This window comes from Brachionichthys hirsutus, unplaced genomic scaffold (genome assembly GCF_040956055.1).
Source record: "Brachionichthys hirsutus isolate HB-005 unplaced genomic scaffold, CSIRO-AGI_Bhir_v1 contig_987, whole genome shotgun sequence".
Taxonomy (NCBI): domain Eukaryota; kingdom Metazoa; phylum Chordata; class Actinopteri; order Lophiiformes; family Brachionichthyidae; genus Brachionichthys; species Brachionichthys hirsutus.
This window is the reverse complement of record NW_027180338.1, coordinates 422,784-439,719: the sequence shown is the minus strand read 5'-3', so window position 1 is coordinate 439,719 and position 16,936 is coordinate 422,784. Positions and strand designations below refer to the sequence as shown.

Genomic DNA, 16,936 nt, shown 5'->3' with positions numbered 1-16,936 from the left:
ATGATTGGTCTACTGAGCCATGTGGGCATATTAGACGGAAAGGTCAATTAAGCCATGATGTGGAATGTATAACATAATTTAAAAAAACTCTTGAACAGGTAGCCATTGGTCTGGTATTGTTTGATGATGAAGAATATATTTATTAGAAAGAATGTTAGGGCAGTACAAGTAGTAGCTTCTTTGTTTATTTAAACTTAATACGAGTTTGTAGGACATCTGCTTTTCCATTAACTATACAGACTGAAATAAAGCAATGACCCAAGATGGTCAATGACCAATGTGACCAAAATCATAATCTGCTTGATGGGAGTAATCACATTAACTTATGTTAAAAACATGACAAATTCAAAAATATGGGCTATAGTGGAAGTCCACATTTAAATAAGCTGTTTCTTTGTAAATCTATTTCTACAGTTGGAAATATTTCACAATTGAATTTGACTTCCATGTTCTGGACTTCATTAACATTTCCTCCTTCAAATTAAAACCATAAGCTCTTCAAACATGAATAAAAAATTTAAAATAAATTGTGCATGTGCCCTGTGTATCAGATCCAGTTTAAAATGTATCCTTGTATGTGTGTGGGTGTGGTGATCAGATTAATTTTTGCTCATTAAATGTTTCTTGGTGTTTTTCTCTGGCTTAAACACTATGATGAAACACTTTGGAGCAAACATGCAGAATGTTAGTCCAAAACTGGAGGCCAAAATAGCAAATATCTCGACAGCCACAGTAAATTTCCCAGGGGAGCTAACATATGCTGGGATAAAGGTGATCCAGACTGCACAGAATATCAACATGCTGAAGGTGATGAGTTTGGCTTCATTAAAACTGTCAGGCAGTTTCCGAGCTCGGACAGCAAACACTAAACAAAGGACAGCAAGTAGGCCAATGTACCCAAGGACAGCCCAGAACCCAATGGCTGAACCTAAATCACACACTAGGATGATTTTCTTTTTATATACAGTGAAGTTCTTCATTGGAAATGGGGGACTTACAACCAACCAAATAGTACAAATCAATACTTGAATGAATGTGAAAGAGGCCACAGTCAGTCTTTGCTGTGGAGGACCAAACCATTTCATGACATTACTACCTGGGAGGGTGGCCTTGAAGGCCATTAACACTACAATTGTTTTTCCTAAAACACAAGAGATGCAGAGGACAAAGGTTATTCCAAAGGATGTGTGGCGCAGCATGCAGGACCAGTCAGAGGGTGTTCCAATGAAAGTTAATGAACTCAGGAAACACAGCGTCAGGGAGAGAAGCAGCAGGAAGCTCAGCTCAGAGTTGTTGGCCTTGACAATGGGGGATTCTCTATGACGAAAGAACACAACTGCAGTCATGATGGTGAGACAGGCACCGCCAACTGAGAATGCTGCCAGGATGATTCCTAGGACCTCATGATAGGAAAGAAACTCTACAGGCTTGGGGAAACAAGTGTCTCTTAATGCATTAGGCCAGAATTCCTTGGGGCAAGGAAGGCAATCGAGAGAATCTGAAATAGAAACATAAAATAAACTTTATTATTATTATTATTATTTATTAATATGTTTCAAGCAGAATAAAAATAAACAAAACAAACTTATACCTTTCTGCGTACAAGAAAAAAAACCCAACAAATATGTCCAAACAACCACCAAAGTTCATGTACACAAAAATAGCAATAATAAATTATACAGTGCTTGAAAAGGAGTGGGAAGTTTATCTGTTATGCATTATGACAAATGTATGAAATTGAACAAAATAATTACCTGTAGCATTGCTAATCTCTCCCTCAGGGCATAGTACACAATCATAGCAGCAGATAGGTTTTCCTTTCTGAAGCACTTTACGGGTTCCTGGATGACACCTGTCACTACACACTGACTTTGGGACCTGATACATGAATACAAATAAAGTCAAGCATATTCAATGGTATATTACAATTAAGAATTGTGTTCAATTATTAAAAATTACAATATGTCAATATTCATGTTGAAATAGTCTTGTTTACTGTAACTTAAAAAAAATATTTTTATTGTTGATCAATGTCTGCTTGGAATAATACTATATAACTGTAGAGGGAAAAACAGGATTGGCTATTCATAAACATATACATAGGAAAATATCATTCATCCTTTGAGATCTTCAAATCTTGCAATTGAATATATTTATTTGCTTTGGGCCTCCTTACTTCTGTGATACCCTCCATGAACATGAGGTTTCTGTTAATTTGTAACTCATGCCCCGCCGGCAATGACGCATCATAGTATCCTACTGTCACCATCTCAATGCTGCCATTATGATTTTTTTGCCAATTGACCAGCGCATACTTGGCAACAGAATTCCCATTGGCATCAAATGACACATCATAACCATTTTGGTTAAACCTGACTTTCTTCAAGTGAGTAAGGACCTGTGAGGAGAAGTTAAGTAGAGTATCTCAATTTCAATGAAAGGTAACTTATGTATTATGTATATTATATATCATTTTCATAATTTTAACAGACCTCTTTGGATACCATCTTGTTGTATTTGTCGCAGTGAGTTGAGGAATTTGCGTCTGGGCACAACGTGTTATGAAGGGCATGTGCTATTGCATAAACAGCCTTATATACCATGTTAGTGATTCGGAGTTGTGATGTGTCCGTGTATGGGTTCTTGAGCATCTGTATGTCTTCAGTTCCATCACACATATTCTTACCTGTGCTGGCAGCTAAAAACCAACAAAGATTTAGAATGTGTATTATCAATAATAATAATTATTATTATTGTATATCACCATCACAGATCATTAACAATAAATTCTAATACACAGAAAAAGAAAATCCAGGAACTCATAATCTCACTTCATTAGTTTTGTATAAAATGTGTTTAAGCTCATACAAAATGTTCTGCACCAAAACAAAAAGATGGATGAATTTTTTTTTTTTTACCAGACACAACTTCACTTCAAACAAAATCCACAAATTATTCAATGAAAAACTGGTCTTTCATTTCAAAACTGATGCTGGATATTTTACAAAAACAACAGCTCTCTCACATTTTCCCAGTCTGCAGTTAAATGCATTCTCCCAGAAATCGGTTAGCAGTGGCGAAGAGGCCACTTTCGTGGGAGAGAGATCCAGCAAGAATTCTCTGAATCCAGGGATGACTGACTGCTCGATGCCATATCCAATGGCTCCAGCACAGAATCTGAACCTTAGCATGTCTTGGTTGGGTACCCAGGCCTCACTGCCAATCCACTGGCGAGGTGGTGAGGCCTCAAGTGACAACTCCTCCAGAAGGAGTCTCATTTCCGTAGAGGAAATAAATGCCACAACAACAGGAGCTGTGGATCTGTGGGAAACAGTAAAGTCCATTATAGAAGTGTTTTTCAGGTGTTACATTTTTGAGAAATTGAAGAGTTAATATAAAGTATCACATCATGTTCTATTATTCTCAATTCTTTAATTCATAGCACTTACATAATTTGTTCTCAATTGATTTGTATATATAAATAAAAAGGCAATGCATGAACAAGCATAAAACATGCTGATTTGACAATTTGGAAACAAGACATTTGTTTATGCAAAGAATAAGTGTGACAATTTCAGTATGACACAATGTGATCTGGACACCTGCGGATAACATCAGCTACTCTCTGGATCTTGCTGTGTGGGTTGGTCCGATGGAAAGACTCAGAGTATTCCACACATATTCCCTCCCTCTGTGCTGTAAGCAGGAAAGATGCCATGCCATTGTTGCCATAGTCAGAATCTGATCGGACAGCACCTATCCAAGTCCAACCAAAATGTTTCACAAGCTTGGCCAGTGCATCAGCCTGGAACTGGTCACTTGGTACCGTTCTGAAGAAATTTGGATACTGCGTCTTATCAGACAGACATGCACAAGTAGCAAAATGACTCACCTAAATGGAAACATCAATATGATCCCATTAACCTGACAGTATCCATTTGTGTTTTAGACAGTTTGTCAGAAATTCTAAAACTTACTTGAGGAATGTTAAAGGGTCCGATGATACGTGACATGCTCATGGATCGTGCAGATCCAGACTCACCCACAACACCCACTACTACACCAGACTGAGAGCAGTTGTTGCCAGTATAAAACACTCGATCCAAGTCATTTGAAAGCTGGAACGCCGCATGCATTGTTCCTGGCATAGACTTGCAGGAGTCATGGATCTGATAACCGAGTTTGATACCCGGCAGAAGCTCTGTGCTGTTGTTAATCTCCTCGATGGCAAAGATCATGGCACGTGAGAAACGCAGATGACGCGAGTCAATGCTGCAGACAGACACTCAACTGTCAAACTTGCACTACATAATGCAGTTAAGCAGATCAAACAATAAATTACACCTGCAATTTAATCAAATTTACAGTCGCTTGCATCTGTATTGTAGCTGCACACATAGATCAGAGAGTTAATTGAAAAACAAATTTCATACAACTCAAAGCATTTCATTAACACATTCGAGTATTTTCTCAACCATCACGTCTTCTTACCTTCCCGTGCACCTTAATGGTTCAGGTAGCATGGTGTAGTTAGATTTCAAGGAGTGTTTATAGTGGTGCAAGGGGAAAACACCCCCGATAACAAAGTCTCCATCCATAAAGAACGCAGGCAGGCGAGCAGTACCATGGGGTTTACATTTTACAGTTGAAGCCTGAGTGTTGATTACATTACCAATACCTCCAGTAAATCCAGCCTTCTGTTTCAGTCCATCCCCATAATAATGAGACATGATCAGACCAATAATTAGAACTGAGATCTCCATCTCTCAATTGTCTACATTTGAATATACCTCATGTGTTTCATGACTTATATAGATTTTAAGACAACTGCAAGATATTGGATTTCATCTTCCTGTACATTAGAGAAGGAATACCCATTGGTCAAAATCTGTTCAGAAGTCCAGAGTCAGGAGACAGAGATGTAGTTCTAAACACATCTCTGAGCATCCTATAGATCAGTCACCCACCCAAAAACCCCTAGAGATGGTGTCTGTTCCCCGAACATCTAAGAATGTTAAATTATACTGAAGAGGTGTTACTCACAAAAACCTCTTAAAAATAAATACCACCTCCAAGTAAATTCATTTTAATAGAACCATTAAGTGTGGACTATTAAATATAAGCTCTCTGGCATCAAAGACATTTTTAATAAAGCGATCTTATCAGATCACCATGTAGATCTTTTTTTCTCGATACTAAAGATTACTGCAGTTTAAATGAAGCCACTCCTCCCAGTTGTTAACTCACATTTTTTAAGACACCGGCCGAGAACGTGGAGTTGGAGCAATCTATAACTGGAAATCCAAATTAACCCTAAACCTAAAGTAAACTACACCTCATCTGAAAGTCATATTTTTAGTCTGTCACTCCCAACATGAAAATCAATCCAGCCAGTCCAGATTGTTATAGTTTACCATCCTCCATGCCCATACTCTGATTTTATATCTGAATTTTTAACAAGCTTAGTTCTGAAAACAGAACAGATCATTGTTGTGGGACCTTTTAAAATTCATGTAGACGTCAGTGATGACTGTCTTGCTACTGAATTCATCTCATTATTAGACTCAATTTGCTTCTCCATGAAAGTAAAAGAACCCACCCATAGCTTTAATCACACCTTTGATCTGGTTCTCAGATATGGTATTGATATATCCTTCAGAGTGACCTGGTTGGATAGGATTAGAAGTTAGACATTAAGAGGGACAGCGAAGGTTAGACGTTTTGGAGACAAGGTCAGAGAAGCCACACTTCGATGGTTTGGACATGTCCAGAGGAGAGACGGGGCCTATATCGGAAGAAGGATGCTGATGATAGAACTGCCAGGGAACAGGGCTAGAGGACGACCCAGGAGAAGATGCATGGACGTAGTGAGGGAGGACATGAGAGTGGCTGGTGTTGGGGAGGACGATGCAAAGGACAGGGTGAAGTGGAGTACATTGAATTGTTCTGGCGACCCCACGGGACAAGCCAAAAGTAGAGCCTTTCCTTTCTGACTTCCCATTTTGGGGAGGCTGTGGCCACCTCCATATAATCTTCACTTTCTGTTTTCATGATTTCTAACTCCCGTCTGAGTCTGTGGTTCTCTCTCTCTACCGTTTCCTTCTCTCCTCTCATCTTGTTCTCAATTAATTCTTTTAAATCTAATAAAATTTGGGTTTTGTAGGGAATTTCCGTATTAGATGGGATTCCACAACGTAATTACATGCCGACACCACTAGGAACGCACAACATTTAGTTTGGTATTGCTATGACTGATTTCCTTTGAACGTCTCATTAGTGACGTCACACAACACAGGTAAACAGGGGCTTAAGATTGGTCGGGGCGAAACCCCACCTTCAGGGGATGGACTGACGTGAGGACGAAGCAGGAAGCATATTCATTCCAGCATGGACCGGGCACAAGAACCATGCTAGAATCTCAGCTGATATCTGAACTAACCGTAGGTTAAGATTAAGACATTTATATAATTAACAAATCAGTTACAGTTAGTTCTCCTCATTGACTACGCACCCACGATGGAACCGGAAGAGGGGTTTAGAAATCCATTACAGTTTCTTCTTCCTGATCAGTCTTATCACGGCCTAGGGCAGGGTAGGACCCAAATGCGAGGCAGACGAGCGGAAATGCAAACACAGCTTTTATTGGCGGGAAGGACAGGCAGGCAAACAGATCTGGGGGGGAGCAGGCACAAGGAAGGTCCAAGAGACAGGCGAGGGTCGGTACACCGGGTGGTCAGGAAGGTCAGGCAGACAGGTCCGAGGGGGCAGGCACAAGGAAGGTCCAAGAGACAGGCAGAAGTCACAAACCGGGGAGTCCAGGCGGGCAGGCAGACGGAACACAAGGGGCAGGCGAAGAGGCAGGGTCCGGGAAGCAGGCAGGGTCGGTGCACGGGAGGTCGGGTTGAAGTGCTGGAGAGCAGGTAACATTACTGACAATCTGGCAGTGAGGTGTGGCATGAACAGGGTCTAATGAATAGGGCCCTGGCTGATTGGAAATGGGTTGCAGGTGCTGGGAATGAACTGATTGGCAGGAGGACTGTGAGGTTAAGACAGGGAGAGACAGTGGGGGAATGACCCCGCCCCGCATCAAGGCGTGACAAGTCTTCATGCGATTCCAGCACTCCGTCTTTAATGTGAATCATTGCCTGCTGATTGACTGGAGTGGGAGGTGCATTTAATGCCTTTAGCACCAAAGTCACAAAATATGGGACCTCATGTAGTTACCACTTCACACCAGCAGATGGCAGACATCTGGCACTTCAACCTGAGTAAACTATGTGGTTGTGTTTCCATCGAAAGTTATGTCATTACTGGGTTATAGAGTTGGAAGGGCCGCCGTCCGGTCGAGGAGAGAAGACGAGAAAGTAGTGCTTGGAGTATGTCAGCAAGCGAGAGAAAACGAACAATGTCGGAACACCTAATGGCCGACTCAGACTCTGACGAGGAATATTCACCCTCTGATGAATATGTTCAGTCGTCCAGTGAGACGGAAAGTTCAGCTGCACCATGTTCCATGCGCCATGACAGTCCACAAGCAGGACGTAATGGAGCCGCTGCTTCACTTCGTCCTGTCCAGGGTGGATGGGGGGGGAGTCCCGGCAGATTTGTTTCACTATCCACCAGCAAAACAACCAAACTTCTGTTGAGTGTCTGGATAGACAGACAGTCAAATACTAATGATAATAATAATAGCTGAATAATAAAAATAAATGGCACCATTTATGAAAAAGCTTTGCGTAATGATGGATACGTGATGTGTGTACTCTGTGGAGAATATTTAAATTTAGAGCATGTTGAATTACGATGTGAAATCATTTTGAACATTTCTTATCTTTCCTGACTATCATTACTAACATATTAAAAACTGCCATTCCACTGTGAATTTTGTACTAGCAAAGCCGATTTTTTTACAATATTTTGTTTGACGTTATTTATTTACATTATTTAATTGTTTTAAATAGATTGTGACAACTTTATTTTTCTTTTGATGATTTTTCTTTTGAAGGTTTTGAAGGTGATCCCGACTGCACAGAATATCAACATGCTGAAGGTGATGAGTTTGGCTTCATTAAAACCGTCAGGCAGTTTCCGAGCTCGGACAGCAAACACTAGAGACAGCACAAGAGACAGCAAGTGGGCCAATGTACCCAAGGACAGCCCAGAACCCAATGGCTGAACCTAAAGCACACTCCAGGATGATTCCTAGGACTTCATCATATGAAAGAAACTCTACAAGCTTGGGGAAACACGTATCTTTCTCTGCATTAGGCCAGAACTCCTTGAGGCAAAGTAGGAAATCAGGAGAATCAGATTCTAATGTTGTAGATATTCGGTAGAAAATGAATTACCTGTAGTATTACTGATCTCTCCTTCTGCACATGGTACACAATCATAACAGCAGATGGGCTTTCCTTTCTGTAACAACTTACGGGTTCCTGGAGGGCAGTTTTCACTGCACACTGACTTGGGAAACTGGCACATAGAAACAAATAAACCTGAGCATATTCAGGTGTATTTCACAGATGTTCACATCCATCTATCCCACGAAAGTACTGATCCCTGTAAATTTGTATTCGTGTAAAGAAGTACAAATTCCCTTTTTATTTTGCAAACCTTCGGTGACAGGTTGATAAAATAGCAGCTAAAGCTGATATGGATTCCATGCTAACATGGAGTCATGTTTTTGAAATGCTCACAAGATTAATACATATCTGAATATAATGCAGTCTCAGCAGGAAAAGGTGAGTCAGGAGACAACAGGAGATGATGAAGAAAAGGAACGTTAGGATGACGATGAACTTGGCACCATTAATCGTAAAGGGAGAGATAGCTTGCCAAATAATGGATTGAACGAGAAAAATAACTGTATTGTGTGTACAAGAAATCAGGTGATAGGAAGAAAGACTAGGGGCATTGGAACAGGTTACAATCTGTTCTACAATGGAACAGACAACAAGATAAATGGGATCGATCGTGCTGAAGAAATAATTTGTCGGGAGTGTTTCAGAGGTGAAGAAAGTTTCAAATACACTGATCAGCATGAAGCCGTAGGTAGATGGTGTTGTGGTGAATATGGTCAGTGCATGCATCGCAGGTTAGATGTGAGATGGTAGAGAAAGGAGAGATCTTCAGTATGACTGATGAAGTGGTGCAGAGTGTTCCCAAAGAAGAGAGAGTCGTATCGCGTCGCGTTGTGGAACCAGCAGGCCTGCATAACAATTGTTAATTTATTTTACAGTTCTTTTTTTATCACATGTTCCTGTCACCTCTTGTATGGTTGCAACTGTGAACATTGGATTATAAAATACCATTATAATTTGATAGGTGTAGCTTTGTTGTGATTGATCCTAACAAATGCAAATATTAGACTTTGCATCTTGTCCAAAAGAAAAGTATTTTTCTTACATTCTGTATGTCTGAAAATATTTCATTAAAAGTTTGGCACAACACCCAAGTAATAATTATTATTGTCATGAGTTTAGATTTTATTAAGCACATGGAAATATATTTTGAGACTTGTACATACAGTACAACTTCAATCATCCACATAAACACATCATGATAGGTACATTTGTAAACACACCTATTTGTCTGTATGTATTTTACTGGACATTTGAATAATGTTAACCTGGAGAATAAAGAGAGAGAGTATTTTTTTAAATTTCTGTTTACATAAGCATATACACAATGTGTCAAATCAAAAGGTGATTCATGTAAATACTCAACTAGAATACATTGATGGTTCATGTCATTGTATAAACTCCATTCCATCATATTTTAGGACTGTTTAGCATATATATATCATTGCTTACAGAACTCAGATGTCTTTGGATTAACTTTTGTTCATTAAATGTTTCTTTGTGTTTTTCTCTGGCTTAAACAATATAATGAAAATCTTTGGCGCAAATATGCAGAACATGAGTCCAAAACTTGAAGCCAAAATAGCAAATATCTCTACAGCCACAGTAAATTTCCCAGGAGAGCTGACATATGCTGGGATAAAGGTGATCCAGACTGCACAGAATATCAACATGCTAAATGTAATGAGTTTGGCTTCATTAAAACTGTCAGGTAGATTCCGAGCTAGGACAGCAAACACTAAACAAGAGACAGCAAGTAGGCCAATGTACCCAAGGACAGCCCAGAACCCAATGGCTGAACCTAAAGCACACTCCAGGATGATTTTCTTTTCATACACGATTAAGTTTTTTGCTGGAAATGGGGGACTAACAACCAACCAAATAGTACATATTAGCACCTGAATAGATGTAAAAGACACTACAGTCATTCTTTGCTGTGGAGCACCAAACCATTTCATGACATTACTACCTGGGAGGGTGGCCTTGAAGGCCATTAACACTACAATTGTTTTTCCTAAAACACAAGAGATGCAGAGGACAAAGGTTATTGCAAAAGCTGTGTGGCGCAGCATGCAGGACCAGTCAGAGGGTGCTCCAATAAAAGTTAAGGAACTCAGGAAACACAGCGTCAGGGAGAGAAGCAGCAGGAAGCTGAGCTCAGAGTTGTTGGCCCTGACAATGGGTGATGCTCTATGACGAAAGAACACAACTGCAGTCATGATGGTGAGACAGGCACCGCCAACTGAGAATGCTGCCAGGATGATTCCTAGGACTTCATCATATGAAAGAAACTCTACAGGCTTGGGGAAACAAGTGTCTTTCTCTGCATTAGGCCAGAAGTCCTTGAGGCAAGGAAGGCAATCAGGAGAATCTGAAAAAGGAAAATTACAAAAGGTTTTTATATGGCCATGCACTGTTTCTAATGTTGTAGATATTCGGTAGAAAATGAATTACCTGTAGTATTACTGATCTCTCCTTCTGCACATGGTACACAATCATAACAGCAGATTGGCTTTCCTTTCTGTAACACCTTACGGGTTCCTGGAGGGCAGTTTTCACTGCACACTGACTTAGGCAACTAGCACAAATAAACAAATAAACCTGAGCATATTCAGGTGTATTTCACAGATGTTCACATCCATCCATCCCACCAAAGTACAAAGTACTTCTGACTTATTTACTCCTGCGTACTTACTGCAGCAGTTAGAGTTAGAAACAATAGATGGTTGTGTAAAATTATGTTTTAAGTATAAATTCACCCTTTATTTTACAATCCCTCTGTGACAGGTTGATAAAATAACAACTAAAGCTGACATGGATTTCATGCTAACATATAGTGATATCAATATAGTGAGGTCTCAGCAGGAAAGGGAGGGAGGTGAGTCAGGAGACAGCAGGAGATGATGAAGAAAAGGAATGTTAAGATGACGAGATGACACTGGCCAACATGACGGAGAGAAAGAAATGTACTATGTGTACAAAAGATCAGGTGATAGGAAGAAAGGCTAGGAGCATTGGAACAGGTTACAATCTGTCCTACAATGGAACAGACAACAAGATAAATGGGATTGATTGTGCTGAAGAAATCATATGTCGGGAGTGTTTCAGAGGTGAAGTTGCAAATACACTGATCAGCAGGAAGACAGAGGTAGATGGTGTTGTGGTGAATATGGTCAGTGCATATGCGTCACAGGTTAGGTGTGAGATGGTCGAGAAAGGAGAGATCCTAACAGTGGTGCAGAGTGTTCCCAAATAAGAGAGAGCTGTAATTGGAGCAGATGTCAGCCATGTTTTTGCTGAAAGAAATGGTAATAAATATGTGGATGCATGGTGTCAAGCAAAGTATAAAGACAAAAGGACAGGACAGTAGGAAACATAGTATATACCTGTTATACCTTTGAAAAGCACAACATTTGAAAATATAATAATTTGCTTTGGTCGGCTTACTTTTTTCAGGCCATCCATGAATGTGATGTTTTTCTTAAGGTGAAACTCCTGGCCCACTGGCAATGCCCCATCGTAGTGACCCACTATCACCATCTCAAGGCCGCCGCTGTCACTTCTTTGCCAGTTCATCAGCTCATACCTCGGCACAGGATCCCCGTTCTCATCAAATGACACATCATAACCAGCTTGTGTAAAGTTTACTTTCTTCAGTTCTGTTAGAACCTGGCATGATAAAAAATAAATTAAAACAATGAGGGAAAGAAGGGAAAACATTAAATTAATATCGATTTTTTTTTTAATACAATTAAAATGACATTTAAAAAAGACATCTGAGTCTTGTCAGTCATTTACACTGACTTGTTTGGTCTCTATCTTGTTGTATTTGTCACAATGAGTTGTAGAATTTGTGTCCAGGCACAATGTATTATGAAGGGCATGTGCTATTGCATAAACCGCCTTATACACCATGTTAGTGATTCGTAAATTGGAAAAGTCAGTGTATTTATCCTGTAGCTTCTGCATGTCCTGAGTTCCATCACACATTATCTCACCTGGGGCTGCACCTAAAATCAGAAGACAACACAACATTTTTAAGCTGAATAGTTGTAGGTTTATTATTGGTCAGATAATATTCACATTTGTTTGTATTGTATAACAAATTGCATTAATGCATACCAAGTATCACCATGTGTCTGTTCTGTCTTGTTTAAATGTGTTTATTATTATGTGTATTCTATGTATTAATAATGAGTGAGTCACCTTACCAGCAGATCAGATTAATATTTTTCATAATAGACATATAACAGTCAGAAAGATAGAATCCGTGCATTATACATAATATATATTTATATTCATATTTAATTAATCCTGAACCATCTTTGAAATCAACATCTGTTTAAAAAAAAAAAAAATTACCTTAACTCACTTTTTCCCAGCCTGCAGTTGAATGAATCCTCCCAGAACTCTGTAAGTATTGGAGACAAAGCGACAGTCGATGGCGACATATCCAGCAAGAATTCTTTTAGTCCAGGAGAATCAGCTTGTTCAATGACAAATCCTAGGGCTCCAACACAGAAATTGAACCTCAGCAAATCTACCATGGTTAACCAGGCCTCAGTTCCTATCCACTGGTGAGGTGGGAAAGGCTCAAGGATTAGTTCCTCAAAGAGGACCCTCACATCTCCAGAGGCTGCAAACACCACAACAACCCTAGCTGTCGACCTGTAGGACACATCACAATGCATAGTATCGAACCATAAAAATAAATTACACATAGGCATATTTTACATTTTCATGTGCCATTTTCTCATCAAACCTATTTTAAAATGATAGAATAAAGAGAAATGTAAAAAAAAATACAAAATAAATACAGATAGAACACAATTTTACAGTTTTTCACTATGATAACAAATTCAGTTTCCACATTATTTTGTGTTAACATATATAGCTTTAAAGTCAGTCACACAATAAACAAGCAATTAGTCAGTAATGCAGGGACCTGCGGATAATGTCAGCTACTCTTTTGATTTTGCTCCGTGAGTGGGTCTGAAGAACAGATTCAGAATATTCCACACAGATCCCTTCCTCTTGTGCTCTGGTCAAGAATACCGCCATTCCATTATTCCCATAGTCAGAATCTGACCGGACAGCACCTATCCAAGTCCAGCCAAAAGCTTTCACAAGCTTGGCCAGGGCATCAGCCTGGAAATTGTCACTTGGTACTGTTCTGAAGAAATTTGGGTACTGCTCCTTATCAGACAGACATGCACAAGTGGCAAAATGGCTCACCTAAATGAAAACATAAATGTCACTTTTTGACAAGACAGACATGGAATATCATCCCTAACCTAAGGTTAGGTTAGTTTGCCAAAAACTCTGAATGTTTACTTGAGGAATGTTAAAGGGCCCGATGACTCTTGACATGCTGATGGATGGAGAAGACCCAGACTCACCAACAATGCCCATCACCATACCTGACTGGGTGCAGTTGTCACCAGTGTTAAACTCTGGATCCAGGCCGTTTGAAAGCTGGAATGCCACATGAACTGCCACAGGGGCTGCGGTGCAAGAATCATGGATCTCATAACCGAGTTTAATACCTGGCAGCAGTTTTGTACTGTTGTTAATTTCCATGATGGCAAATATCATTACTCGCATAAACCGCAGTTCCATCGATTCAAGTCTGCACACAGACAAGCAGCTCTGAATTTAACGTATCCTATATCATATAATGACAACAATTTTAATAGAAGCAAATAAAACAAGAAAAAAGATATATGCTATTCTATCAACAATTAACAGCTGACCTGAACTTCATCCTATATATATATATATATATAAATGTCATCACAAAATGTTAAATGCAGTTTTAGAAATCAGTCCAGTAATTTTGATTCATAGATAACACATTAAGCAAATGAAATGTTCGAAATATGTTTAACATCCAATAAAATAAACAGTTTTCAATTCTACACCAAACATTTTCAGCACAATTAAAGTGACATCATCAACACAGTTCTATTATCCCTCCTACTAACCTTCCAGTGCAGGTTAGAGGATCGGGCATGCTGGTGTAGTCATGCTGATTCACTATGTTCATGTGATAGTGTAAGGAGAAAACACCTCCAATGATGTAGTCTCCATCCGTAGAGAATGCAGGTTGACGAGGGTTAGCCCGGAGCTTACATTTCACAGATGAGGTCTCACTGCTGACCGTATTGACAGTTCTGTCCTGTGCAAGCCTAGCCCTTTGCTTCGGAAGAGCTGAGTTCAGCTCACACAAACCTAGGCACGTGAGCAGTCCAATGATGAGAAGTGACATTTTCTTCTCTCATCAGTACATCTGACTACACTTCACTTGTGTTTCCACTGGTTTTATAACCTTTTAGATGGCTGCTTCCCACCTACTATATGACATAACCCATGTTTACATCAGAGAGAGAATGCTCAGTGGCTAAGAACTTTAATGCAAGTTTTATTTAAATATATATTTTAATTTTGTTTTATCCTCCTCTTGTGAACATTTTCTTAAACGTCACGTCCTTTTTGGGTTTCGTTTCTTCGGACGGTATAAGCCGGATGTCCATCGACGGGACGGGGCGGCAGAGAGGGGTCGGCTAGAGGGCACAAATCGCTGGAGGCAATCGGCTTCAGCAAGGAGACGTGAAAGACAGGATGCACATTCAGCACGGGCGGCAGCCTGAGGCGGATGGCGCCGGGGTTAATAACACGCTACACCTCATAAGGGCCAATGTAGCGAGGATCTAGTTTCCTGCTGACCGCCTGCAGCGGGAGGTCCTGTGAGGAGAGCCAGATCTTCTGTCCAGGTTGATACTGGGGAGCAGGAGTGCGTCGACGATCCGCCAAGCACTGATTCCGTGCCGCGGTGCGAGCCAGGGCCTGTCTGGTGTCCCGCCAGACCTGGCTTGCTCGCAGTAAGTGGTCCTGGACAGAAGGAACTGCCACCCTCACCCTCCTGGGCCGGAAACAGGGGTGGTTGGATACCCAACGAGGCCTCGAATTGCGACACCCCCGGAGCAGAGCTCATCAGGGAATTGTGAGCATACTCCACCCAGGGCAGTTGGGCGGCCCAGGACGAAGGCCGTTGATAACAGATGCAGCGGAGGGCCGCCTCAAGGTCCTGGTGTGCCCGCTCCCTCTGGCCGTTGGATTGGGGATGGTACCCCGACGTCAGGCTGACCGCAGCACCCAGCGCACGGCAGAACGCCTTCCAGACCCTGGCTCTGGGGTGATTTTGGCCACCTTTGGTCTGAAAGCGTCACTAGGGGTTTTGAGTCCCGGGACCAAAAGGAGAGTGAGCACAGATAAAGGAAAAAGTGGGGTCTGAAAGGAAAGATGTCTATAAAACTAGTGTAGACAGGGCAAACAACCGGTTAAAATATAAAATTAGAAATAATCGTAACTGCATAAATAGATAAATAAATAACAGACCAAATAAGAAAACCTGATACTGTTATTGAAATAATTTGTGAGTGTTATAACCCAAATGGCATCTAAAAAGCTTGAAATTCATAGAATGGCGGCCGCCGACTCTCCATCAGCTACATGGGGAGAAATAATATGTGTACTTGCAAAATATGACAAGATGCTAAAAGATTTACTCTAGTAAAAAAGGTGATCCAGAGGGGCTAGCTGGCCCGTTTACGAGCCCCACATTAACACACACACATATCTGGTGAAATTGATAACGGTGAAAAACAACTACTTGATGCATGCAGCAATGTCTAAAAATAAATGATTAAATCAATAACCAATCAAAAATGTACTTTTGGCTTGGAATTGAAAATGGATAAATTGTCAAAGATTGTGAGGGAGTTAAAATGTTTTAGATGAGTGGTTCAAAATCTCATGAGCCGTAACCTGTGTAAGAAAGAGCAAGCACACACACACACACACACTACACCTAAATTTACACCTTCGGCTTGCGGTGGAATGGGACAGAGAAGGGCCCTCTCGGTCCCACTGAAACCTGACAGCTGGACTTGACCTTAAGTTTCACTTTTCGCACGGTTCAGGCTCCAATGAGAGCGTCAGGTGCAGGCTGCTGAAGGCAGATGGGGCGGAGCCCCAAAGGGGGGTTTGCTACTGTGGTGTCATGTCATTTCAAATTGCCCATTCCTGTCATTGCTGTGGAGTACATTTTGGCAGCCCTAGAGGGCACCAAGCAACTGCCTGGCTTGCCTGTCTGCAAGCCCCGCTCCTGAATATATATGTAGGAAAAAAAAATATTGTATTGGGCCTATTTTAAACTGAATGCAGTGACATTTGTCAGACGCTAGGGGGGGAAATGCCCCCTCTGCAAACTACGCCTATGTTACCACACACATTTTCACTGGAACATTAGCACCAAAAATAAACATTATGCAGGGAAAATGCCGTAGAGCGTGGACTGGCAGAGCGCAGACACGGGAAGCAACGTCACCTGGATTTGATGCGTGGTCTCACCGCAAGCAGCTGCTCGACTCAGCGCTTCTCGCAGATGACGGAGCATCTCACCTGATCTCTAAGGGAGAGCCCAGCCAGCCTACGGAGGAAGGTCATTTCAGCCGCTTGTAAACGCAATCTTGTTCTTTCGGTCACAATCCAACGCTCGTGACCACAGGTGAGGA

The 16,936-nt window shown here is 41.0% G+C and overlaps 2 protein-coding genes across 2 annotated transcripts; both read right to left on the bottom strand.

Moving 5' to 3' along the window:
* Positions 1-599: 599 nt before the first annotated feature.
* LOC137913672 (extracellular calcium-sensing receptor-like) lies at positions 600-4,658 on the bottom strand. Its single transcript, XM_068757308.1, has 8 exons — positions 4,492-4,658; positions 3,978-4,272; positions 3,603-3,892; positions 3,026-3,321; positions 2,493-2,698; positions 2,177-2,398; positions 1,755-1,878; positions 600-1,498 (listed from the first exon to the last, which is right to left on the bottom strand). The coding sequence occupies exons 1-8, from the start codon at positions 4,596-4,598 to the stop codon at positions 600-602; spliced, it is 2,439 nt and encodes an 812-aa protein (XP_068613409.1). The 5' UTR covers positions 4,599-4,658.
* Positions 4,659-9,832: 5,174 nt separating this feature from the next.
* Positions 9,833-14,472, bottom strand: LOC137913677 (extracellular calcium-sensing receptor-like). The gene is made up of 8 exons (XM_068757312.1): positions 14,345-14,472; positions 13,695-13,989; positions 13,306-13,595; positions 12,733-13,028; positions 12,165-12,370; positions 11,808-12,029; positions 10,815-10,938; positions 9,833-10,731 (listed from the first exon to the last, which is right to left on the bottom strand). The coding sequence occupies exons 1-8, from the start codon at positions 14,404-14,406 to the stop codon at positions 9,833-9,835; spliced, it is 2,394 nt and encodes a 797-aa protein (XP_068613413.1). The 5' UTR covers positions 14,407-14,472.
* Between the last annotated feature and the right edge of the window lie 2,464 nt (positions 14,473-16,936).